Genomic DNA, 25,435 nt, shown 5'->3' with positions numbered 1-25,435 from the left:
CAAAGAAATTTTAAACTGAAAATTGTTGGCTATCAAAGGCATGATGAAGAAAGTAAAGTGTTACTCAGTAATAAAGCATCTGTCTAGTAAGTGTGAAGCCCCAAGTTCAAACGCAAGTACTGCCAATAAGAAAAAGTAGAAAAAAAGAGGACACAGAAGAGTAGCATATGTGAAGATGAAGATAGTGAATGGAGTAGCCACAAGCCAAGGATGCCAGCAGCGACCCAATGCCAGAAGAGGCAGAAGGATCCACACTCGAGCCTTTGGAGAAGGCAAGCCTCCTTTGATTTTTAGACTTCTGGACTCCAGAACTGTGGGGTGGCAAATCTGATTTATTTATTTATGTTGGCAAGCACTCTACCACTCTACCACTCTGCCATACCTCCATCCCCTTTGTTATTTCAAATCAGCTAACAGCAGCTGCAAAAAGGATCCTCCTAAGAGGAAGGCAGAAAGGTCAGGGTCAGATTGAGGAGACTAGGAAACTGCACTGTCCGCACTGGAGAGGGAGGAAAGGACTACAAGATAAAGAATGAAGAGTCTCTAGAAGCTACAAAAGATGAGATGTGGAGTCTTCCTTAAGCCTCCAGGAGGGACCTGCCTGCAGTATCTAGAGGCCTGTGTCAGATTCCTGCTTCCAAAACTGTGAGATAATACCTTTGTGTTGTTTTGTTATAGTAGCCACAGGACAGACTTACATACTTTCATGATGGCTTTCATGTCCAATGTCACAATGGCCTAGTACTTATACTAGTTACTCACAGCCTAGACTCACTTACAATAGATCTTAGAATAACTTAGTTGCTCACAGCCTGGCCCCAGTCACTGGAGATCTTAGAGTGATTCAGTACCCTTACTCACTCAAGCCAGGTGATCACAAGTCTTAAGGTGACCTACAGATGGACTCTGACCCCTTGTTTTGTCCCCCAATCTTCTTTACTTTTGACTTTTTTCCTCCCAATCAATCATGGCATCATGCATGTTGTAAAAATCAAGCTGTGCAGACCAGAGGAAAGGCAGGGCTGTAAAGTGTCACACCCAGGGCCACACATTTTAAAATTAGCAACATGCAGAGATGTGAAAATTTCGTGTCAATTTTTCTTGAATGATCAGAGCATCTTGCTGAGCAGGGCTGGTTTTCTATGGTGACCATTGGCTGGCGTTGAGTATGGCCACCTCCTGCTGTTAGAAGAGGATTCTCAGGGGGCTCCATCCAGCCCTGGGATGGACCCTGTTCCACATCAACCCTGTCAACCTTACCTGGCTTACAAGTAGTATTAGGTTAGCAATTGCTTAACGTAATAGCTGAGTTTAGGCTTTTGAAATTCTATTCCTAGATATATGCTCCAAAGAATGGAGTTTAAACAAATGCATATATATTCATGTTCACGAGGGAAAAGGTAAGAACAGCACCAGTGTCCATGACAGACTGATGGACAAACACATCCACACACTGAAACATCACTCATCCATAAAAAAGAAAAAGGCTGGGCTGGGAATATGGCCTAGTGGCAAGAGAGCTCGCCTCGTATACATGAAGCCCTGGGTTCGATTCTCCAGCACCACATATCTAGAAAACGGCCAGAAGTGGCGCTGTGGCTCAAGTGGCAGAGTGCTAGCCTTGAGCAAAAAAAAGCCAGGGACAGTGCTCAGACCGAGTCCAAGCCCCAGGACTGGCAAAAAAAAAAAAAAAAAAGAACAAGGCTGCCGGTGCCAGTGGCTCACATCTGTAATCCTAGCTAATCAGGAGGCTGAGATCTGAGGATTGCGGTTCAAAGCCAGCCCGGCCAAGAAAATCCATGAGGCTCTTATCTTCAATTACCCACCAGAAAACCAGAAGTGGCGCTATGGCTCAAGTGGCAGAGCACTAGCCTTGAGCTGAAGAGCTCAGGGACAGCACCTAGGCCCAGAGTTTAAGCCACATGACTGACCAAAAAAAAAAAAAGAACACAGCTGTGACATTGTAACTTACATGAAAAGTATGGGGAAAAAAGTTTTGCCCAAATTGCAAAACAGAAAACATCATAATTAAAAGAAAAAACATAATTAATGCTGGGCACTGGTGGCTCACGGCTGTGATGGCTACTCAAAGAGGCTGAGAATTGTGGTCAAAGCCTGCCAGGCAGAAAAGTCCCTAAGACTTTAATCTCCAATTAACCACCAGAAAACCAGAAGGGGAGCTGTGGCTCAAAGTGGTAGAATGCTAACCTTGAGCAAAACAAGCTGAAGGATAGTGCCTAGGGTTCAAGCCCAAGGACTGGAACAACAACAACAATAACAAGAAACACAATTAAAAAAACAAAAACAAATCCTATTGCCTATCTATAGTCCTCAAAGCATTGCTTTAAAGCTAAATTGAGAAAATGTGTACATATATATGTATATATGTTTATGAAACCCCATAAATGAAAAATTCCTATATTCAGGCAAGAATTTTGACTGTCTACACCAATAGTAAAAATGGTGATATGGAATTCAAGTGACTTTTCCAAGCATGAAGCAACTAACACGTTCAAAAAACCATTTCTATGTGACCAAGTAGATCACTCAACTAGATTCATATTTAACAGCATAAAAATGTTGCCACATGGGGAGCTGGGAATATGGCCTAGTGGTAGAGTGCTTGCCTTGTATACATGAAGCCGTGGGTTCAATTCCTCAGCACCACATATATAAAAAAGCCAGACGTAGCATTGTGGCTCAAGTGGTAGAGTGCTAGCCTTGAGCAAAAAGAAGCCAGGGACAGTGCTTAGGCCCTGAGTTCAAGCACCAGGACTAGCCAAAAGAAAAAAATATTGCCACGTGGGCTGGGAATGTGGCTTAGAGGTACAGTGCTTTCCTAGCATGCACAAAGCCCTGGGTTCAATTCCTCAGCACCACATATATAGAAAAAGCCAGAAGTAGTGCTGTGGCTCAAGTGGTAGAGTGCTAGCCTTAAGCAAAAAAAGAGAAGCTCAGCGACAGTGCCCAGGCTGTGAGTTCAAACCCCAGGACTGGCCAAAAAAAAAAAAAAAATCTACATAAAAGGACAAGTAACCTTCAGGTATGACCTACAGAGGAAAAACTTGTCTTTTCCTTGAATAATTCAACAGAATTCTCTGCATGCAGAGAATGGAGAACAGGTAGGATGCAAACTAGAACTCTTACCTGCAGCTCTGCTTCTAGGCCCAGCCGCCGGATAAAGGGGTCAGTGACATGGTAGCGCCGTTCAAAGCTCAGGGCACCCCGTTCCTAGAGGACAAAAACAAACTCATGGTTTCCTTGGTTCAATTCAACATGATTTATTGTACATTTTTCCTACATCCAGTCCTGTGCTGGGTACTACAGGAGCTACAAAAATAAGAAATTGACCTGTAGGAATTTGTACTACTCTAGGGAAGGGTTAGAATGTAATAAAAGAGCAAATATAATTTAGCACTCAGTTATACTTTTAAAAAGTAAAGTATGAGCCATGAGGCTGTGGCTCACACCTGTAAATCCTAGCTACTCAGGAGGCTGAAATGTGAGGATTGAAGTTAGGAGCCAGTCCAAGCAGGAAATTCTGTGAGACTTATTTCCAACTAAGCACCAAAGAGCTGTGGCTCAAATGACAGAGCACCAGGCTGGGAATATGGCCTAGTGGTAGAGTGGCTTGTCTAGTATGCATGAAGCCCTTGGTTCGATTCACATATATAGAAAAAGCCAGACCTGACCTAGAGAAGGGATAGAAAAACAGGGCGTAAGATATCACAAGAAATGTACAAACTGCCCTACTATGTAACTGTACCCTTTTTGCACAACACCTTGTCAAAAAAAATTGTGTTCAATTAATAAATAAATTAAATTTTTAAAAAAAGAAGAAAAAGCCAGAAGTGGTACTATGGTTCAAGTGGTAGAGTGCTAGCCTTGAGCAAAAAGGAGCCAGGAACAGTGCTCAGGCCTAGGGTTCAAGCCCCAAGACTGGCAAAAAGAGATAGAGAGAGACAGAGAGACAGAGAGAGAGAGAAAGAGAGAGAGAGAGAGAGAGAGAGAGAGAGAGAGAGAGAGAGAGAGAGAGAGAGAGAGAGAGAACCAGCCTTGAACGAAAAAGCTAAAGGAAAGTGTCTAGACCTTGAGTTCAAGCCCCGGTATTCATACCCACATACAGAGAGAGAGAGAGAGAGAGAAGAGAAGAGAAAGAGAGAGGAGGGAGGGAGGGAGAAAAGAGAAAAACAAGGGAAAGGAAAAGGAAAGGAAACAAAGAAAGGAAAGGAGGGAGAGAGGGAAAGAAGATTGGAAACAACAAGCATACTCTGCTGAGTCTCACAGACTTTTCTGCCCAAGCTGGCTTTGAACTGCAATCCTTAGATCTCATCCTCCTGAGTAGTAAGGATTACAGGCATTAGCCTGAGGTTGATCAGACCACTTATTGCATTCGTTACACAGTATACACATATCTAAGGTGAAAGAGAAGGTTGGCATACTCTAAGGATATATAATGTGGAGGACAGAGACATTCAAAAGAATTATCCAGGCTTGGAATGTAGCTTAGTGGTAGAGTGCTTGCCTAGCATGCATGAAGCCCTGGGCTCAATTCCTCAGTACCACATAAACAGAAAAAGCCAGAAGTGATGCTGTGGCTCAAGAGGTAGAGTGCTAGCCTTGAGCAAAAAAAGCTCAGGGACAGTGCTTAGGCCCTGAGTTTAAACCCCCGGACTGGCAGAAAAAAAAAAAGAGAATTATCCACTGACTCTATGCCTTATGGAGTAGTCCCTGTCCTTGAGGGCCATCTAGTCTAATAACATTTCTAAAGACTTCTACAACTAGACAAGGTAAAAGGGTTTGTAGAGAAAAATATACAAGCATACAGACTAGTGTGCATTAAGCACACTACTCATTTAGGACACATCCTCAGTCCTTTTGTGAATGATCAGAGCATAGAAAATGCAATTGAACTTTTTTTTAAAGTTTTAAATCTTGTTAGCACCTAACCATTTGGAAGAATTCTTCAGTGGACTGAAGGCATGGCCAGAGTGCCAGCCAAGCTATCTAGAGGCCCTGAGTTCAAACCCTGGAACAGACAAAAAAACAAAACAAACAAACAAACAAAAAAAAACAGCCTGTAGGTATAGATGTTACCATTTAACAGGAAGCTAAAAGCATAAGGGCTGGGGGTTATGGCTCAAGTGTTAAAGTTCAAACCCCAGAACTTAAACAGAGATAAAAAGAAAACTGAGGTACAAGGAAGTAGGGAAGCAAAATAACTAGGTAGTTAATATGGCAGCGGTAGCCAGGTGCCCATGGCTCTCACACCTGTAATCCTTGCTAGGCTGAGATATGAGGATGAAGCTAGCCAGGGCAGGAAAACCCATGAGACTCTCATCTCCAATTAACCACCTAAAAACAGGAAATGGAGCTGTGGCTCAAAGTGGTAGAGTGCTAGCCTTATGTGTGGGGAGGTGGGGAAGGGAGTTAGGGGATATGGGGAAGGGAGTTAGGGGATAATGCTCAGGCCCTGAGTTCTGAGTTCAAGTCCCAGGACTGGCACTATAGTGGTATGCAAAGTTCCTAATTCCAAATTGGGAGTTCTTATAATTCAATCTACTCCACCCTGTGGCTACTTTACTCAAGGTTTTCCTGATAAGGCCTAGAACTATGTGACTAACAACTTGAATATGAACTGAATTTGTCTCACAGGTATCAGAGTGTCTCCTATGTGCACCTGTAGAGGGCAGGCTTTAGGACTGGGAGAGCTTTGGAGAAAAGAAACAATCTAAGCTGTATGGACTCCTCCAGGTTCAATTATTTAACTCAGCAGCTGGAGCAACATGAAGAAACTATGTTTACTCTTTGTGCACCCTTCATACACATGTGCACAACACATTACATTGATGATTCCCTTCCTTACTTGTCTATGTTAATCCAGCAGTCAGGTAAAAGCTCCTGACTGACAGAGGAATCTCAATGAATTCCATGTTCTTGGGTGAAGGAAAATGGGAGGCGATAGATCTAGTCAGTTCTGATCGTAACTTGCTATGTGTCTCTGGCAAGTTACTGATTCTAGACTTGAGTGGTGGATTTGTGTGTGTGTGTGTGTGTGTGTGTGTGTGGTTGTTTTTGTTTTGTTTTTCACATCTATAAAAACAAATCTGTGGATAGGGGCTGGGAATGTGGCCTAGTGGTAAAGTGCTTGCCTTCTATACATGAAGCCCTGGGTTCGATTCCTCAGCACCACATAAACAAAAAAGGCTAGAAGTGCTGTGGCTCAAGTGGTAGAGTGCTAGCCTTGAGCAAAAAGAAGCCAGGGACAGTGCTCAGGCCCTGAGTCCAAGCCCCAACAAAAACAAAAACAAACAAAAAACAAATCTGTGGATAAAGAAGGAGTCCATGCTCTGGTTCAGAGAGATCTGGGATACTTACCTTGATCTGCCTGCGAATGAGGTCTCTAGTTATGTTGACTTTTGCCATCTTCTCTTAATTAGTTCAACAGAAGGAAGCTAGAGAAGGATCTTCAGGACCCTTGTACATTCCAGCCAAGACCAGGCCCACAAGATACACATTTAATTACCTGAGGAGAAAAACAAATCAAATTTGGGGGAATAAACAAAGCTGACTTCAGAGGCCTGATCTCACCCTTAAATAGCCCGGCCTCCATAGTACTGAGGACCTCCGAATGGGTAAAGTGACAGGACAGTGACACCTAACTACAGGAACAACTGTAATGAACTGAGGGAGGGCTGGGAATATGGCCTAGTGGTAAAGTGCACGTCTCATATACATGAAGCCCTGGGTTCGATTCCTCAGCACCATGTATATATAGAAAAAGCCGGAAGTGGCGCTGTGGCTCCAGTGGCAGAGTGCTAGCCTTGAGCAAAAAGAAGGCAGGGGCGGTGCTCAGGGCCTGAGTTCAAGCCCCAGGACGGGCAACAAAACCAAAACCAAACAAACTCTGAGGGAGTCAGGTGTACTTCACCAGAAAATGCAGGGTTAGACACGTATATATGTAGAGGAAGATGGCAGTATGTCCTGAAAGCAAGAACAGGCACATAGCTAGACAGATGTCAAGTTTCCTTTGCTCAGTATGACTCTGTGGCAAGCCATCAGAAATTTTAATTATGTTTAAAATCCATGACCTTTCAGCTTGACTCTCCTCAAAACCAAATCAGTATTGCAGCCAGAATGTAGAACCTCTAGATCCACTGAATCAAAGAGTGAAAGGGAAGCTTTTAGAGGCTGGTGTGGTAGAACATCTACTTTGAAAGTGCAAGGCTCTGGGCTGGGAATGTGGCATGGTGGTAGAGTACTTGCCTAGCATGCATGAAGCCTTGGGTTTGAATCCTCATTATTACTTAAACATAAAAAGCTAGAAGTGGGGCTGGGGATATAGCCTAGTGGCAAGAGTACCTGCCTCGGATATACGAGGCCCTAGGTTCGATTCCCCAGCACCACATATATAGAAAAACAGCCAGAAGCGGCGCTGTGGCTCAAGTGGCAGAGTGCTAGCCTTGAGCGGGAAGAAGCCAGGGACAGTGCTCAGGCCCTGAGTCCAAGGCCCAGGACTGGCCAAAAAAAAAAAAAAAAAAAAAAGCTAGAAGTGGTGCGCTAGCCTTAAGCAAAAGAAGCTTGGGGACAATGCCCAGGCCCTGAGTTGAAGCCCCAGGATTGGCAAAAAAAAAAAAAAAAAAAGAAAATACAAGGCCCTGAATTCAACCCCCTGTCCCTTGCAAAATGACCAATATATTATGTAAAAAAAAAAAAAAGGGGGGGGGGGGGAGACTTCACAACAGCTGAGTACATGGAAGTTCCTGGAGAGTGGCAAGCACAGGGAGGGCATAGAAGTTCCTTTCCACATCTAGCTCTATGAATCTTGTTACCTATATCCTTTGTAATACCATCTATAATGAACCAGTATATGTTTTTAAAAAGTGACAAGGAAACATAGTAGTGACTACAGGGCAAGATCCAACTGATAAATTCCTCTTAAACATCCTGATAGGTCAGCCTTTGGACTCATCACTTCTTGAAGCTATTTATGTGTTATGACTGCAGTTAGAAAGAACAAGTAGGTTGAGACAAATGGAGGGGAAGAATGATGGGACGTGTAACATTGATCAAGATGCATTATGCTCACCGTTGAACTGAAACCTCTTTGTACAACTACTCAAATTTTTCAAAAGTGAAAAAAACCAATCCTTTTTTTTTTTGGCCAGTCCTGGGCCTTGGACTCAGGGCTTGAGCACTGTCCCTGGCTTCCTTTTGCTCAAGGCTAGCACTCTGCCACTTGAGCCACAGCACCACTTCTGGCCATTTTCTGTATATGTGGTGCTGGGGAATCGAACCCAGGGCCTCATGTATACGAGGCAAGCTCTCTTGCCACTAGGCCATATCCCCAGCCCAGCAATCCCATTCTTAAGAATACAGCAAACATAGGCACTAGTGGTACTCATTAGACACTATGTTGAAAATGAACTATACAACTTGTAAGTGGGGATGGAAGGGAAAAACTGGGAGAGAGCAATGGAAAGGGTGACACTGTCCAAAAGGGAATGTATTTATTACCTGACTTATGTAATTGTAACCTTTCTGTACATCACCTTTAAATAATAAGAAAAAAATTAAAAAGCAATACAGCAAAAAAGAAAACTCAAGGGTTGGCATCCGAGCCTCACACCCATAATCCTAGCTAGGTAGTCAGGAGGCTGAGATCTGAGGATTATGGTTTGAAGTCAGCCAAGGCAAGAAAGTCCATAAGACTTTTTCTTCTTTTTGGAGGGAGAAGGTCAGTTATGGGGCTTGAACTCAGGGCATGGGCACTATCCTTGAGCTTTTCTTTTTTTGCTCAAGGCTACTGCTCTACCACTTTGCCCCATAGCTTCCCTTCTGGTTTTGAGGTAGTTAATTGGAGAAGAGAGTCACATGTCCTTTCTTGGCCAGGCTGGTTTCCAACCACAATCCTCAGATCTCAGCCTCCTGAGTAGTTAGGATTACAGATGTGAGCCACTAGCACTTGGTACCCATGAGACTCTAGGTGATTATGTGCACACACACACGCGCGCGCACACACACACACACACACACAAAGCTGGAAATGGAGCTGTGTGAAGTGCTAGAGTGCTAGCCTTAAGTGAGGGCCATTGCCAAAGCCCTGAGTTCAAGCCCCATGACTGACCAAAAAAAGGGGGGGGGGGAGTGCTGGGAATGTGGCTTAGCAGTAAAGTGCTTACTTAGCATGCACGAAGCCCTGGGTTCAATTCCTCAGTACCACATAAACAAAAATGGCTAGAAGTGGTGCTGTGGCTCAAGAGGTAGAGAGGTAGCCTTGGGCAAAAAGAAGCCAGGGACAGTGCTCAGGACCTGAGTCCAAGCCCCAGGACTGGCAAAACAAAAACAAAACCCAAGCAAGAGTGTGAGATCCTGAGTTTAAGCCCCAGTACAGGCACAAAAGCAATGGGGAAAAAGGGGTAATTGTGTTTTTAAACTTTGTTTTTGCAGATTTTTCCCCTTTAATGCTGAATACATAGTAAGACAATAAACAAGCTTGAGGCCTGATTAGATATTCCCATTCAGCCCAAGACCTTTGGGGCTAGTGCTCCAATACAGAAGCCTTTCAGCATTGTATCTTCGTGAACATTGAGGAGAAATCTTTGGCACTATTTAGGGTCACAATCCCACAAACACTAGGCACATTCAGGAATAGCAGTGGAAGACAGCTAACATGTCACAATGGCTTTCTCAGGGGTCTTTGGCCTATCCACTTAAATGTGTAAACTTGAACAAATCAATGTAAGCTAAACACTGGCTGCAAGTATGTCTGTAGCTTTGGTTTGTGACGTAATGGTCAAAGAGAAGGCAAAATTTTCTCACAATCACCAAGAGCATGAGATGTGGGTTTTAATGAAAATGGCCTAGGAGCTAAAAGTGTATTTGGTATTAAGACCAGTTGTGTGATTTCTCACAGGTTCAGGAACAAAATAATGAACAAAATACTAAATAAGGCTCATTCCTTAACCCCAAAACTATTTTCTTTGGAGGACTGCCATGGAAAGTCAAATGGAATAATATAAGTCAAAAATTTCAGTCTGAAAGTAGAGTGCTTGCCTTAATATGTGTGAGTACCTTGGATCCCCAGCACCAAAAATAAATAAATAAATAAGTGTTTTAAGAACAAGAAATATTTTTATCTGTTAAATAGTGAAGTAGCTGGGTACTGATGGCTAACACCTGTAATCCTAGCTATTCTGGAGGATGAGATCTGGAGGATCAAGGTTTCAAGACAGTCTGGGCAGGAAAGAAAAATCCATAAAACTTAAAAAGCCAGAAATCAAGCTGTGGCCTAAACCCTGAGTGAAAGTCCTAGGGCCTATGGAAATGGAAGGAAGGAAAGAAGAAAAGAGGGAGAGGGAGGGAGGGAAGAGAAAGGAAGGAAGGAAGGAAGGAAGGAAGGAAGGAAGGAAGGAAGGAAGGAAGGAAGGAAGGAAGGAAGGAAAGAAGGAAGGTTGATTTTTTTGCCAGTCCTGGAGCTTGGACTCAGAGCCTGGGCACTGTCCAGGCTTCTTTGTGCTCTCAAAGCTAGCACTCTACCTCTTGAACCACAGCACCACTTCCAGCCTTTTCTGTTTATGTGGTGCTGAGGAAGCGAACCCAGGGCTTCATGCATGCTGGGTAAGCACTTTACCACTAAGACACATTCCCGGCCCCAAGAAATAAATTATTAAGTTGCCAAGAATTATGCAATTACTATGTGGCAGGAATTGTAGTAAGTATTCATTCATTCAACAAATAAACACAGGTGCTATTTCAGGCCAGAGTATACAGCAATGAACAAAATAGGCAAAGTCCTTGTTCTCTTGTTACTGACATCCTAGCAGAGAGGAAAGACAATAAACAATAATCTAAGAAAACATCCAATGGACAGAAAATGCTATGATGACCATAAAACAGGCTTTTATTTGATATGACTAGAGGGTTCCTCTTAGTGGTGAGGTCAAGGAAAACAGCTGTTTTTGGAGTTTTCTGCCTGCTCAGAACCTGATTCTTCCCTCATTTCTGAGATGCCCTTGCAGCTACTGTGTACATATATGGAGAAGGCCACACTAGCTAAGTACATTACCCATGGAGTATGAAATGGGACCTAGTCTCACAGCGCTGAAGCAGAGAGTCCCTGGCAGCAAGGGATGGTCCAGCATAGCCAGCAGCAGCGTTGTAAGCTCCGTGAGAAATGGCAGTCAGTGTCCTCACTGACTTGCTCTGTGAGTGTCCAGATTCTCTCTGGTGCTAGCCCATTGTTTCAGCTTGGTTCTGTGGCCTACCCTGATATTTTGCGAATTTCCTTAATATTCCTTCCAATAATCAGCCAGCGTTGGTTTCTATTGCTTACAATAATAAACCCTACCTGATACAGAGGGGCTTTATGAGAGAAGAGACATTAAAGCTAAGCTATGAATGATAAGAAGAAGCCAAATACAATGGCGCACACTTGTAATCTTAGCTACTTGGAAAGTGGAGATTGGTGTGCCCAGGCAAAAAGTCCATAAGATTCCTTTTCAGTCAATAAAAGGCTGGGAGTAGTGGTGCATGCTGCCCATTACAGCTATATGGGAAACATAAATAGGAAGGTTATGTTCCGGGTCAGCCCAAGCATAGGCACAGGACCCAATTAGAAAAATAAATAAAGCAAAAAAGAGCTGGAGACATGGCTCAAGTAAGAGTACCTGCCTAGAAAATTCAAAGCACAGAATTCAAACCTCAAGCCACCACCACTGGGGGGGTGGGGGGAAAGAACTATATGAAGATGTTTTTGAGCAAAGAGTGTTAAGGCAATAGAGGAAGAGAAGTTCAAAAGGCTTGTAAATCTACCTGCTGGTGGCTCACACCATAATCCTAGCTACTCAGAAGGCTAAGATCTGAGGACCACGGTTCAAAGCCAATCTGAGCAGTAAAGTCCAATTAGACATCAAAAAAAAAAAAACCAAAAAGCTGGAAGTGAAAATGTGGCTCAAGTGGTAGTATAGCAGCCCTGAGCAAAAAAAGTCAAAGACAACACCCAGACCCTGAGATCAAGCCACAATACTGGCACCAAAAAGAAGAAGAAGAAGAAGAAGAAGAAGAAGAAGAAGAAGAAGAAGAAGAAGAAGAAGAAGAAGAAGAAGAAGAAGAAGAAGAGGAGCAGCTTGTAAGTACATGCTGCTACAAGCAGTTAGAAAAGAGATTCAAATATAAGGCTACATGATTCTGAAGCCTATTTCCTTAACTACTATAGTGTGTAATTTCCCAAGTAAGGATCACTATGAGAATCTACCAAATAGCAATTCAATTGCCAATATTCTTACACTGTTAACTGAGTATCAAGTACCAAACAGTCAAATGGACCAAACACCAAACACTGGGAGCTTACACCTGCAGTAGTAAATTAAATCTTGTTTATACTAATTTATTCAGACATCTTAGAAGCACGCATAAGAATGACCACAAGGTAACTAAACAAATGAAAGTTGAACAAGATAACCTGAGAGTTCCACAAAAACTTTCTACACTAGAAGACACATGTTTAAGATCAGGATTTGTAATCTAGGATACTGTGGGTCAACCCTAACACATACTCAGTGAAAAAGAGAAAGCTTGTTTCCGGAAGTGGGGAATATGAAACATATAAAAATACCTAAGTCACAGAGGAAAACATATGGCATAATGTTAAAATAAAAATATGAGCTGCAGATGTTACACCTCTCCAAAGGTATTCTATTCTTAGAGTTCTAAAATGCCTTGCAGGCTACCACTTAACCCTATCCAGTCTACAAAAGTTTAACTTAGGCTACTGAATGTTATCTGAATCTATCTCTGCTATTATTAAGGACGCTAGTAAGAAAATGATATTTAATAGCTCAATGTGGAGGAATGAGTCTATTCATCATACAAAGCATACCAGTAATAGCCTTATGTTAATAAACCTTAGAATAAAATACATCCACAAAGATTACCCACATGGAACCAGGGACCAAATATCAACATTCAAACATAAAGAATCATCCATTTCAGATGTCACATCATCTTCTGAATAATGTAGCTCAAGGAGAACAGATCTGAAGTACTTGGGTACCTCAATGTGCCAACTAGGCAAGTTCTGATTTCCACATTTATAAAATAGGTATGCTATTTCAATGGGGTGTTGACAGGATTCAATGATAAGATATATGAAAGTACATAATAGCCAGATGCTGGTGACTAATGTCTGTAATCTCGGGTCCTTGGAGGACTTCAAGGAGAAGGATGTGGTTCAAGGCCTGCCCAAGCAGAAAAGTTTGTAAGTCTGGACCACACAGTTCTTTGTTCTGGTACCCCAAACAAGGAAGCAAGCAAGCAAACAAATAACAAATAAGCTGCATGTGAGTACCTTCAATCCCAGCTACCAAAGAAGATAAAAGACCTGGAGAATTGCGGTTCAAAGTCAGCTAGGCAGAAAGCCACAAGACGATTTCCAATTAGCCAACTACTTGAGGAATGGCTCAAGTAGTAGACTGCTAGCCATGAGCAAAGAAAACCAAGCAAGAACCTTGAGGCCCTTAGTGCAAGCTTTGGTACCAGATCAAACAAGCAAACATGTGGCCCAAGTGGTAGAGTGCTACAAGGCCTTGAGTTCAAATTCCAGTACCAAAGATAGGAACTACATTTTAAAAAATTTATAGCCAGATGCCGGTAGCTCATACCTATAATCTTAGCTACTCGGGAGGCTGAGATCTGAGGATCTGAAATCTGAGGATCTGTTCAAACCAGCCCAGGCTGTAAAGTCCATGAGACTCTTATCTTCAATTACCAATGAGAAAACTACTCAAAAAACTGCAAGTGTGGCTGGGAATGTGGCTTAGTGGTAGAGTGCTTGCCTAGCATGCAGGAAGCCCTGGGTTCAATTCCTCAGTACCACATAAACAGAAAAAGTCAGAAGTGGCACTGTGACTCAAGTGATAGAGTGCTAGCCTTGAGTACAAAAAGGCTCAGGGACAGTGCTCAGGCCCTGAGTTCAAGACACAGGACCAGAAAAATATAAGCTGCTCAGGGACAGCTCCCAGGCCCTGAGTTCAAGCCCCTGGACTGGCAAAAGAAAAACCCCAACAAACCTGAAAGTGGCGCTGTGCTTCAAAGTGGTAGAATGCTAGCCTTGAGCAAAAGAGCTCAGAGACAGTGCCTAGGCCCTCAATTCAAGCCCCATGACAGACAAAAAAAGAAAAAAATTTGTAAAAGAACATTTATAGTTGCATTATTCATTATTACCAAAAGACAGGAAACAAAGAAAATACCTGTAGACAGATAAAACCTACATAAAGGGAATATTATTGTACCATAAAAAAGTAATGAAGAAACCAAGCATGATGGGATATGTCTGTTATTCCAGCATTTAGGAAGTTCAGCATGAAGTTCTAATTTCAAACCCAAAATAAATATCCAGCCAGAAAAGAGTTGGAGTGTGGCTCATTGGTATGCCCTGAGCTCAAACTCCAGTACCATTAAAAAAAAAAAAATAGATCCACATCACTAGCAGCAGTAGCAGCATTCTGGGGGCCAGCTTTTTATTTGGTTCATCTATTAATCCTCCTAAGTCTCCAGGAATGATACACATTTAGGAGGGGCAAATAACTATTGCTAAGTAAAAAACAGCATGACTACCTTGCATACCTAACGTGCTTTTGTTCATGCTTTTAATTTGCTTCACAACAATCCTGTGAGGAAGCCACAAAAGCTATTATTTCCACTTAATAAGAGAGAACTGAAGTGCAACATGACATGGAACTGAGGCAGAAGCACTGGGATCCAGGGTTTTGTGCTCTGGGCCAGCTGTGTGACCGGCTGTGTGACACTGAGATGGCATTTCACTGTTAAGTCTCTTTCTCCATCTGTAAAATGAGAGGTGAACTCAGAGATGAGCTTACAAAACCCCTTACAACAACACTCCCCTGTGATGCTAAGGAGACACTACTATTCTGCAGCACACCAAAGATGGGACTTCAATCATCTATATTCTTTTTCCTCTGGAAAAGCTGCCTCCCACAGCAGTGAGGTACCCTTAGCCCAGATGACCCCTTTTTTCAACATTCTGAATTATGCAAGTGATGTACACGTTTCCTTTTACTCTATCTGTACTAGCTTTCCTCCTACTATAGAAACAATGATATGGAATAGAAGAAAAGTGCAATAAGTGAGCCAGGAGCATTTTTAATGCATAAGGTCACTGAAGTAGCAAAATAAGATGAAGAGCCGAGCTGTGGAACCTAATGTTCAAATTCCAGCTGTGGTACCTATTTTCTGTGTGACTTAACATTTCTAAACCTGTTTCCTAGTCTGACTACCTTTGCCTTTACAGGGTGGTCCAAAATGGAAGAACACACATGTAAAAATACCTGACACTGGGCTGGGAATGTGCCCTAGGGGCAGAGTGCTTGTCTTGCATGCATGAAGCACTGGGTTCGATTCCTCAGTACCACATACATAGAAAAAAGGCCAAAAGTGGCATTGTGGCTCAAGTGGTAGAGTGCTAGCCTTGAGTAAAAGAAGTCAGGGACAGGCTTCTGTCCCAGGGACAGGTACTCAGGCCCTGAAGCCCCAGGACTGACAAAAACAAAAAAACAAAGCCCTGACACTGAGCCTAGTAAGTATTTACTGAACATTTTACACATTGTAATAGTGTTATGTCACAAACTACACATGACAATCCCATGAGACAGACCCTACTGTTATTTTTATTGCCTACCAAAAAATAATATTACTATCTCAAATCAATGTCCAAGTAGTCATGCCTAATTTTGTATCTTGCCATTCCTTAGATTTAGGCAAAAGAGAAAAAAAATGCCTTGTCTGAGTCCCTTGGGTGCAATCTCCAGTACCTAACCAACAAAGGGAATGGAGGAATGACAAAACACACACACACACACACACACACACACACACACACACACAAACTCCCTTGACTCTTCTTGACTTCAAAGAGAAATTAAAAATGTCACTGTATGCTGACATGGTAGCCTATAATCACAGCACTCAGAAAGCTGAGAGTTAGGATCACTGGAGAGCCTGGAGGCCACCTTGGGCTCAAGTTCCAGGCCAGCCTGAGATGTATAGCAAGACTGTCTCAAAGCAAAACAACAAAGAAATGAAAACACTTTGGGGTCGTGCACTAAGAACAATGACAGATTTTGGGAAACAGTGTTGCCTAAAATACAGGCCTATCAGCAAAGCATCTTTGGAAATATTCTTTGCCATCATCAGGATCCCATGTGGAACCGCACATCTCTCTCTCTGTAAGTCCATCCTAAGGAATGTTTCACTTAGTGAAAGGCTTTGGTGAGAACTTACCTTGGTGCTTCTCTGCTTGAGGAGGCTTTATTGCACAATTTGGACATTGTTATCATTTTTCCTGGATGCTTTATTTTTAACTTTTTTTTTTTTGCCAGTCCTGTGTGTTGAACTCAGGGCCTGTGCACTGTCCCTGGCTTCTTTTTGCTCAAGGCTAGCACTCTACCACTTGAGACACAGTGCCACTTCTGGCTGTTTTCATTACATATGTGGTGCTGGGGAATTGAACCTAGGGCTTCATATATATGAGGCAAGCACTCTTGCCACTAGGCCATATTCCCAGCCCACTCCTGGATGCTTTTTTTTTTTTTTTTTGGCCAGTCCTGGGGCTTGGACTCAGGGCCTGAGCACTGTCCCTGGCTTCTTTTTGCTCAAGGCTAGCACTCTGCCACTTGAGCCACAGCGCCACTTCTGGCCATTTTCTGTATATGTGGTGCTGGGGAATTGAACCCAGGGCCTCATGTATATGAGGCAGGCACTCTTGCCACTAGGCCATATCCCCAGCCCCTTGGATGCTTTTGAACTTTGTTTCTTAATCATTTGTTTTACCTACCTTCTCCTAGGCCCACATTCATCATAAGGTAGTGTGAAGGTAGTGTGGAGGATACAGAAAGAGAAAAAGGAGTACATTTTGATAATGCTGTCCTTTTACTATTTAAAAGCATCCACAATTATGGCCTTAACTGCTAACTTACATCTTTCCAAATTAGGGAAGACACCGAAGTTTCTCAATGGTTCTCACTGTTCTTTTAGCAGAAAGATAAATGAAAACTAAACTTATTAATTTGGAAATCCTTTTCTAACTCACTTATGCTACATACAAATATGACATAAGAGGGAACAGTAGACCATAAACACTCAATAGTCAGGCTCCAACTAAGGAGAAGCTTCTGAACAGTACTGTCTGGCTCTTGTTCTGAGATAGGCCCCTAGAAGGTTTGAGGATGAACAGTCTTATCATGAAAACAGAACCTGGGGTTTTATATATAAGGAAAAAGTTAACCAAGTCCTGATACAACACACTGCCCTGAGATAGCTACCTGGGCAAGGTTTTATCCTGTTTCCCACCCCCGCCCCCACCTCAAGAAAATGGGGTTAATGCCTCTCCAGATGGCTACAGAGAGGATTAAGGGTCATTATTCTTGGCATCCAGCTCTGGCACAGTTCTAGCAGTTACGACCTTGATCATCCTAAAAGAAATCATAAAATATAAAAATGCAGTGACACTTGAATCTGCACTGGGCAAAAATAAAGGAGAACACTGCCTTGTATATGCTCTGATCTGCTGGCACTTCTTCCCATTATTCAGGCTTTACGTTTTTAGGTCTTAGTCACTAATGCCACAAAACCCTTGGAGGAGTCTACAGCTATTACTAATAGCACAAAGAATGAGTTCCAGAATTCTCAGCATGTTGATCCCAATAAAGAAATGTTCCTTTAACTCAAAATGCTGGCTCTCGAAGAAAACCAGTGAGATACAGTGAAAAGCACGTATGATGTCATTCAGTCCTCATCAATCCACTATAGGAAGTCCCACCATAAAATTTATTTTTAACATATGAAAAAATTCCTCTGTAGCTCAAAGAGGACCCATGATTTATTATTTAGCCTAGGTCACACAACAAACAGGAGGCAAATATGGGTTCAAATTGCAGCCCTACAACTAGTAGTTGTGTAATTGCCAGCACGTTCCTGAACTTTCCAGAACTTCACTTCTTTACATTTGAGGATAGTAATCAGTCTACTTTGTAGGAGATTTCTAAAAATTAAGAGAGAGATTGTAAAAAATAAAGTATCTATCTAGCCAAGTCTCCAGCATAAAGCAGGAAATCAAAACATGTCAATTTCATAGATAAAAAATAAAGGGAGGTTGACATTTCCATAGAAGGATAGTTTAAAATACTAAAAGACTGCTTAGTCCTATTACCTATATAAGCATGAACCCTTTCTATATCCTTGATACAAAGTGACAAGGCCTCTGCTCAAATATTTCCACAATGGGTAACATGACAAGGTAATACCCCCCCCCTTTTTTTTACAAAGTCAAATTTTCTCCTACCAAATCAGACTACCCCCTTGGAATTTTTATCTTTTAATCACAAGGTGCCTTCTATAATCACAAAGAGAAAGTCCAGTTCCCTCTCCCCATGACAATTCAAGAATTTACAGACAGCTCTCCTGTTACCCCATACCCTAAACTTTGGTCTTTTTGGCTCTTTCTTATGTGTCACCATCCTAGAGATAACTTGATAATCACAAAGCAGACAGCCTTGGGTTTGAATCCCAATCTTTCCTTGTATTAGCTATGTAATTTTGAATTAAAACAAGTTTCTTAACCTCTCTAAATCAGTTTCTTCATATATATTATATAAAAAACAATTATCACCTCCCAAGACAGCCCATGGGGGTTAAATTCGATAAGGGAGAAAACTATTTAGTACCAAAAATAACACCAGATCCCCTCAATAAATGTCAGATACTTTTTTTTTGTCAGTCATGGGACTTGAACTCTAGACCTGGTCACTGTCCCTGAGCTCTTCAGTTCAAGGCTAGCACTCTACCACTTTAAGTCACAGAGCCACTTTGGTTTTCTGGTGGTTAATTGTAGATAAGAGTCTCATGGACTTTCCTGCCCAGGCTGGCTTTGAACTGTGATCCTCAGATCTCAGCCTCCTGAGTAGCTAGGATTACAGGTGTGAGCCACTGGTGCCAGGAAATATCACTTTTTAAGATATATGTCAACTGGGAAATAACTCACAAAGTAAGTTAGCCAGTACTAACTTATTAGTGCTCTCTTTGAGTTACAGCTCCATTTCCAGCTTTTTGGTAGTTAATTGGAGGTAAGAGTCTCATGAACTTTCCTTCTCAGACTGGCTTAAAATCTCCATCTTTAGCCAGCACCAATGCCTCATGCCTATAATTCTAGCTACTCAGGAGTTTGAGATCTGAGGATCACAGTTCAAAGCCAGTCAGGTTCAAAGCCAGCCAGCCTTGGCAGAAAAGTCCCCATGAGGTTCTTATCTACATTTAACCACTCAAAACTGGAAGTGGCTCAAGTGGTAGAGTGATAGCCTTGAGCACAAAGAGGCTCAGGGACAGGGCCCAGGTGCTGAGTTCAAGCCCCACAACAAAAATAAAATCTCCATCCTCAGATCTTAGCCTCCTAAGTAGCTAGGATGGCAGGTATGAGCCACTAGCACCTGGCCTATGCACACAGAGCCCACCATGAACTGAACCCTTTGCAACTCAAAGTCAAAATCATTCTTCCTTTAAAGAAGTTAACTGCCACTTGTGTGACAACTCCAAAACTCAAAGCTGGAAAATTGTCACTAACACCACTGTCATAATTACTACACATATTCTTTCCCTCAGTGACCATCATAGAAAGAAATGCAAATTGCTGTTCAATTATTCTGAAGAAATAAGCTAAAAGCTTTGCCTCTTCAGCTTGAGATAAGACTTGAATATGTGCCCAAGGGTCAGAAAAGCAAAGACACAGACTGTTTGATCTGGCCTCCCAGTGTAATACAACAATAAACAATGAAGAAATCTTAAGTCTAAGACTTCCTAGAGGATCTGGGGATTACACCCAACAACAAAGACTCAATTCCACGCCTCTAAAAATACAAGAATTTAAAAAAATACAAGAATTACAAGGAAGAGTAAGTCAGAACTTGAAGGAGAAATAATTACCAGTATTTTGTTCAGCATAGTGAGCAGAGATTGGCCACTCAAGGGCCCTGAAGTACAGAAAAGGTTAATGCAAACCTGAGCAAACTCATGCCCTGGGTGGATATTTCCTAACACTTCTGGGTCTGAAGGTGTCCTCATAACACTGTGTGTGTGTGTGTGTTTCTGGTATTAGGGCTTAAACTTAGGGCCTCATATTCTTGCTTAGCTTTTTCGCTCAAAGCCAGTGCACTACCACTTGAGCCACAGCTCCACTTTTGGCTTTTGCTGGTTAATTAGCAGTAAGAGTATCTCAAATTTGAAGCTGTGTGTTGGTAGCTCATGTCTGTAATCCTAGCTACTCAGGAGGCTGAGATCTGAGGATCTCAGTTCAATGGGCAGGAAAGTCCCTGAACTCACATCTCCAATTAACCACCAGAAAACCGGAAGTGGCGCCCTGGCTCAAAGTGGTAGAGTTATATAGCCTTGAGCTGAACAGCTCAGGGACAGCGCCCAGGCACTGAGTTCAAGCCCCAGGACTCACCAGAAAAAAAAAAAAAAGTGTCTCAGATTGTCTGCCAGGGCTGGGTTTGAACCTTGATCCTCAGATCTCAGGCTCCTGAATAGCTAGGATTACAGGTGTGAGCCACCAATGCAAAGCAACAGAACAGATTTCTTCCCAAAACGGTTTCAGGCTTTGCTAAAAAGGAACACTTAACTACCACTTTACCCTGATCATCCACCCATTCTTGGAAGGAATGGGGAAGCTACAGCTTGTAAACTCAAACTTATAAACAAAAGTTTCAGTTGCTTTACCACTAAGTTAGGATATTAAAGGAAATCAGAGAACTATAGGGACACAGTCATATTGGACTGTTATACTCTACTCATCAGCTCCCACACCTCTAAAAATCTTGGTAGCACATTTGTTAGAGGGAGCAAGAGGCCATCAAGCAAAGCCAACCATCAGGCTGTCAGGGAACGACCCACTGCGGCTTTCCTGCTGCATAGCAGTCTATCTCCTCACTTCCTATTTATCATGTGAAGTGGGCACTGAAGAGCCCACTCCCAAGTACAGGCCCTTTGCACGGGGCTACAGTGCAGGGAGGAAACACCTTGCCAAAGTTCAGTTTGGTGGCAGGATAGGTCATTGGTACCTGCCAGAAGTATGAGGGGGGAGAGAGGGAGGGAGGGAAGGTGGGAGGGAGGGAGAGGGAGAGGGAGAGGGAGAGGGAGAGGGAGGGAGAGGGAGAGGGAGAGAGAGGGAGAGAGAGGGAAGGGAGGGGAGAGAGAGAGAGAGAGAGAGAGAGAGAGAGAGAGAGAGAGAGAGAGAGAGAGAGAGAGAGAGAGAAATATCACACACACACAGGTCGAGTCATTGCCCTCCAGTAATTTCCACCTGCCCCTTTCTCCCCGAGTGAGACACAACGCCAGATCGGATGGCAGAAACTCCGCAAAAGTCCCGTGATAAGATAGAGGACTTCCACTCCTCCCTCCGCAGAGCCCCCCGGGGACTCCCACAGCCTCCCCCACCTCCAGTCCCAGCCCGCCCTCCGCCGGTCCCTCGACCTCCAGCCCCTGGGGCCCCCGCGCCCTCCGCCCAGCGAGGCCTGCCCCTACTTGGGACACCCGGGGGCCCCGAGGCGGGCGGGCTCAGACTCCCAGGCCGGCTGGGCTGGAGCTGGCCCAGAGCGGGCGGCCCGGGTGCCTGGGCGGAGGGAAGCCCGTGGGTGCCCGCGGAGGGAGGGCAGGGGGCGGCGGCGACCCGTACCTGTCAGGTCTCTTCCCGGGACCAGCAGCAGCAGCAGCGCAACTTCAGGAGCCCATGTCCGTCCGGGGGCCCGGCCCCTCTCCCGGGAGTGAGGGGCGCGGATCCCGGGAAGGGGGCTGAGGGCCCGGGCAGCTCTAGCCTCTTCCCATGCTCCCCGCCCGGCGCCTGGCCGAGGCCGGACAGCGCCTCCGCCCGCCCCTGCGCACCGCCTCACACCCGCGCTCACACACACTCACACTCCCTCGCGCGCTCTCACACACGCACTCCCCTCCCTCCTCCTCCTCTGTTTATCTCCTCCAGCTGTCTAGGGACCCGGGAGAAGCCCCGCACTGCGCCTGCGCCGCGCAGTCTCCGCGCCGGCCTGGTGCCTCACAGCCCGCGGCTACGCTACGGAGACAGCGCCCAGTAGTTTCCAGAATGGCGAGCTGGGGCCCCAGCTCCCCCACCCCCCCTCCCCGCGCACGGTCAACGTCTGCTGCCGGCGGCGCCTACTAACATGCTAGTGGGAGAGTCCCGCTCTCCCTTAGCCAATCCACTTCGCCGTTCGCGCGACTGGCAGCCAATGGGCAGGTGGGAAAGCCGGGCTGACCCCTGGGGCATTCTGGGAGTTGTAGTCTTTCACCGTCGAGGCGCTCCTGCAGAGCAGGCTTGCCCCTCCCAGTTGCCATTAGTTACTTGGACGCGCCTCCCACCCTACCATCCGGTACAATGCTCCCTAAGACGGCTTCTGGGGCCCGCCCCCACACACTCAACCATTAGCACCCAGAACACAGCCTGGAGTCAAGACTGCCTGAGCTCCTGAATTGGGGTAACCCTCAGGCTAGGGCTCAGGGTCTTTCAGAGCTAAGCTTCAGCCCACTCTTTCTGGCTTGGAAGGTTTACTGGAGCATCAATTTCATTATGGTGTTTCCAGGGCCTGAGGAGGATTGGTCCTACACAGAGTCTCTTGGAGGGTAGTCAGCCACGCACACTGTGGGAAGTCTAAGGCTGATTGATAGGAGCTAACGTCCAAGAGAGACTGCTGGAGTCATTGCTGATCTCACCTCTGAGGAAGAGAGGCCATTCCAGCCAGCCCTAAGTCTGAGGGAGACACCCTACACTGTGAGAAAGTTACCAAGGTGAGAAGGTAGGCACGATGCCTAACTTTTCAAGGCAGGTACCCGGAGTCTCAAATGAGAAAAGGAAGACTGTCAGCCATCAAATTCTGAGAAGGTAAACTTGTCACTCACCCACAGGGTGCCATTTATCAGATCATACTAATTGACTTTTATTTCCATTATATTGGGCAGGGTCCCCTAGGTAGGTAAAGTTGCTGTCTGTGTTTTGAAGAGGAAGCTGAAGCAGAAAAGGGTTTACCCAGCTGAAAGGGAGCAAGTTAAAGCTCAAACTCAGATTTGCCTGACTCCAGAATCAACATTTTAAACATTCTCTGTCCCTCTGATGAAAATCAAACAGCCTCTACCTTGAGCAGCTCCCAAAGCTGAATCCATCATTTCTAGAAGAACCTATCCTTGTGAATTCAGCTTTTCTAAAAACATTGTGGTCATTCTTTCTCCCCATAACTGTTTTTCCAAATATAAAGAAATCATAGACTTTGGGGCTAGAAAAAAGCATTGCGACTATCTACTCGTAGTTCTACAGTTTAAGGAGGCAACCTTGGTTAGACGATTGGATAAATTAGGCTGAATAATAGCTCACATTATAGAACATGAACAACACTTCTACAGTCACACCCTTAGGAGGTAGTACAGTTAAGATTAAAACCCAGGGACAGCGATGTAGCTCAGTGGCAGAGAGAGAGAGAGAGAGAGAGAGACAGAGACAGAGACAGAGACAGAGACAGAGAGACAGACAGAGAGACAGACAGAGACAGAGAGATTAAAACCCAGATTATTCTAATCCAGAACCACCATTATTTGAACCCCTTTTTCTAGGTGGTAAGATTACAGAAGTTCTTAGAAATGTTGACAAAAGAGTGGACATGCTTCTGTTTCCTGGCAGTTTATAGCAGACACTCAGGAAATATTTGTTGTTAGAATGAATGTTTGACAGTAGTGAGCAGCAGATAACAGGAAGACTTATAAATCTATAGCTACTAATGATTATTTATTAGTGGTACTGGGATTTTGAATTCAGGATATTGCACTTACTAGACAGATACTCAGGGGGCTGGGAATATGGCCTAGTAGCAAAAGTACTTGCCTCATATACATGAAGCCCTGGGTTCAATTCCCCAGCACCACATATACAGAAAATGGCCAGAAGTGGCGCTGTGGCTCAAGTGGCAGAGCGCTAGCTTTGAGCATAAAGAAGCCAAGGACAGTGCTCAGGCCTGGAGTCCAAGGCCCAGGACTGGCAAAAATAAATAATTAATTAATTAAATAGACAGATACTCAACCATTTGAGCCATGTTTCTGCTCTTGTAACTTCAGTTATATTTTTCTTAGGATCTGATTGTTTATGCCCTGGGCTGGCTTGGACCATGATCCACCAATTTACACTTCCTAGGTAACTGGGATGTCAGGCACACATCACCTCACCCAACTTGTATTAGCTGAGTTTGGGGGCGGGCAGAAGAACTTTTTTTGCTCAAGCTGGCCTCCAATCACAATCCTCTAGATCTCCCCTTCCTGAGTAGCCAGGATTATAGGCATGAGCCACCACACCCAACATACTATTGGGTATTTCCTGTCAGATTCTCATTCAACCTTTCATGAATTTCCACATATGTGTATGTGTATATATGTGTGTATATATACACACACGTGTGCACACAGGCATTCACATAACTAACTCATTTGATCATTATAATCACCTTATGAGTTAGGTGTCATTCTTACTCCTATTTTACATAGGGAAAAAAAACCCAAAAGGAAGTTAAGGGATGGGGATGTAGCTCAATGGTAAGCATTTGGCTAACATGTACAAGACCCTGGAATCAATCACAAACACTGCACAAAATCTGCCACATATCCCAGGCAGATTAATCAAAGAGAAAATCTTCTGTCTAATAGACCTGAGTTGCCTGGTATGCATGAGGCCCTGGGTTTGATCCTAACAAACACACACACACACACACACACACACACACACACACACACACACACATACATACACACACACAGAGTATTTTTTCATGTTAATAGAGCTGAGCCACTTTGGAAGATTGAGCTCTGTCTCTGACAGTATTGAAGTACAGGCTGTATAGTCATGTTCAGAACACTCTAGAAGTGGTTGGATTGCTTTTTGTTGTTGTTGTTTTGCCAGTCCTGGGGCTTCGACTCAGGGCCTGAGCACTGTCCCTGGCTTCTTTTTGCTCAAGGCTAGCATCCTACCGCTTGAGCCACAGCGCCACTTCTGGCTTTTTTCTGTTTATGTGGTGCTGAGGAATCGAACCCAGGGCTTCATGCATGCTAGGGAAGCACTCTACCACTGAGCCACACGCATTCCCAGCCTTGGACTGAATTTTATATTAAGAGACCAATTGCAATGTTCTGATATGGTTTTTGGAAACAAAGAGTATTCAAATAAAGATTATGGCGGTGAACACAACTTTTTCCCTCTGCAAAGCACCAGGGAATATTCCAACTGATTCAATGGCTTTGCAGAGATAGTCGCTAGCATCACAATTTCCTACTCCTTATTAGACATCTATGCAAAAGCAAAAATTTTCAACCTAAAATGGAAGGTGCTCAT

General features: G+C 43.9%; 1 protein-coding gene across 1 annotated transcript in view; it reads right to left on the bottom strand.

Annotated features, from left to right (window-relative positions):
- Positions 1-22,045, bottom strand: part of Wdtc1 (WD and tetratricopeptide repeats 1) — a 50,193-nt gene extending 28,148 nt beyond the window's left edge. The window contains exons 1-3 of the mRNA XM_048350610.1: positions 21,740-22,045; positions 6,379-6,526; positions 3,148-3,231 (exon numbers count right to left, since the gene is read on the bottom strand). Coding sequence (XP_048206567.1) covers positions 3,148-3,231; positions 6,379-6,426 — 132 coding nt within the window. The 5' untranslated portion in view covers positions 6,427-6,526; positions 21,740-22,045. The remainder of the gene's footprint in view (positions 1-3,147; positions 3,232-6,378; positions 6,527-21,739) is intronic.
- Positions 22,046-25,435: the final 3,390 nt, after the last annotated feature.

This window comes from Perognathus longimembris, chromosome 7 (assembly GCF_023159225.1).
Source record: "Perognathus longimembris pacificus isolate PPM17 chromosome 7, ASM2315922v1, whole genome shotgun sequence".
Taxonomy (NCBI): domain Eukaryota; kingdom Metazoa; phylum Chordata; class Mammalia; order Rodentia; family Heteromyidae; genus Perognathus; species Perognathus longimembris.
This window is presented reverse-complemented; position numbering and strand designations above follow the sequence as displayed.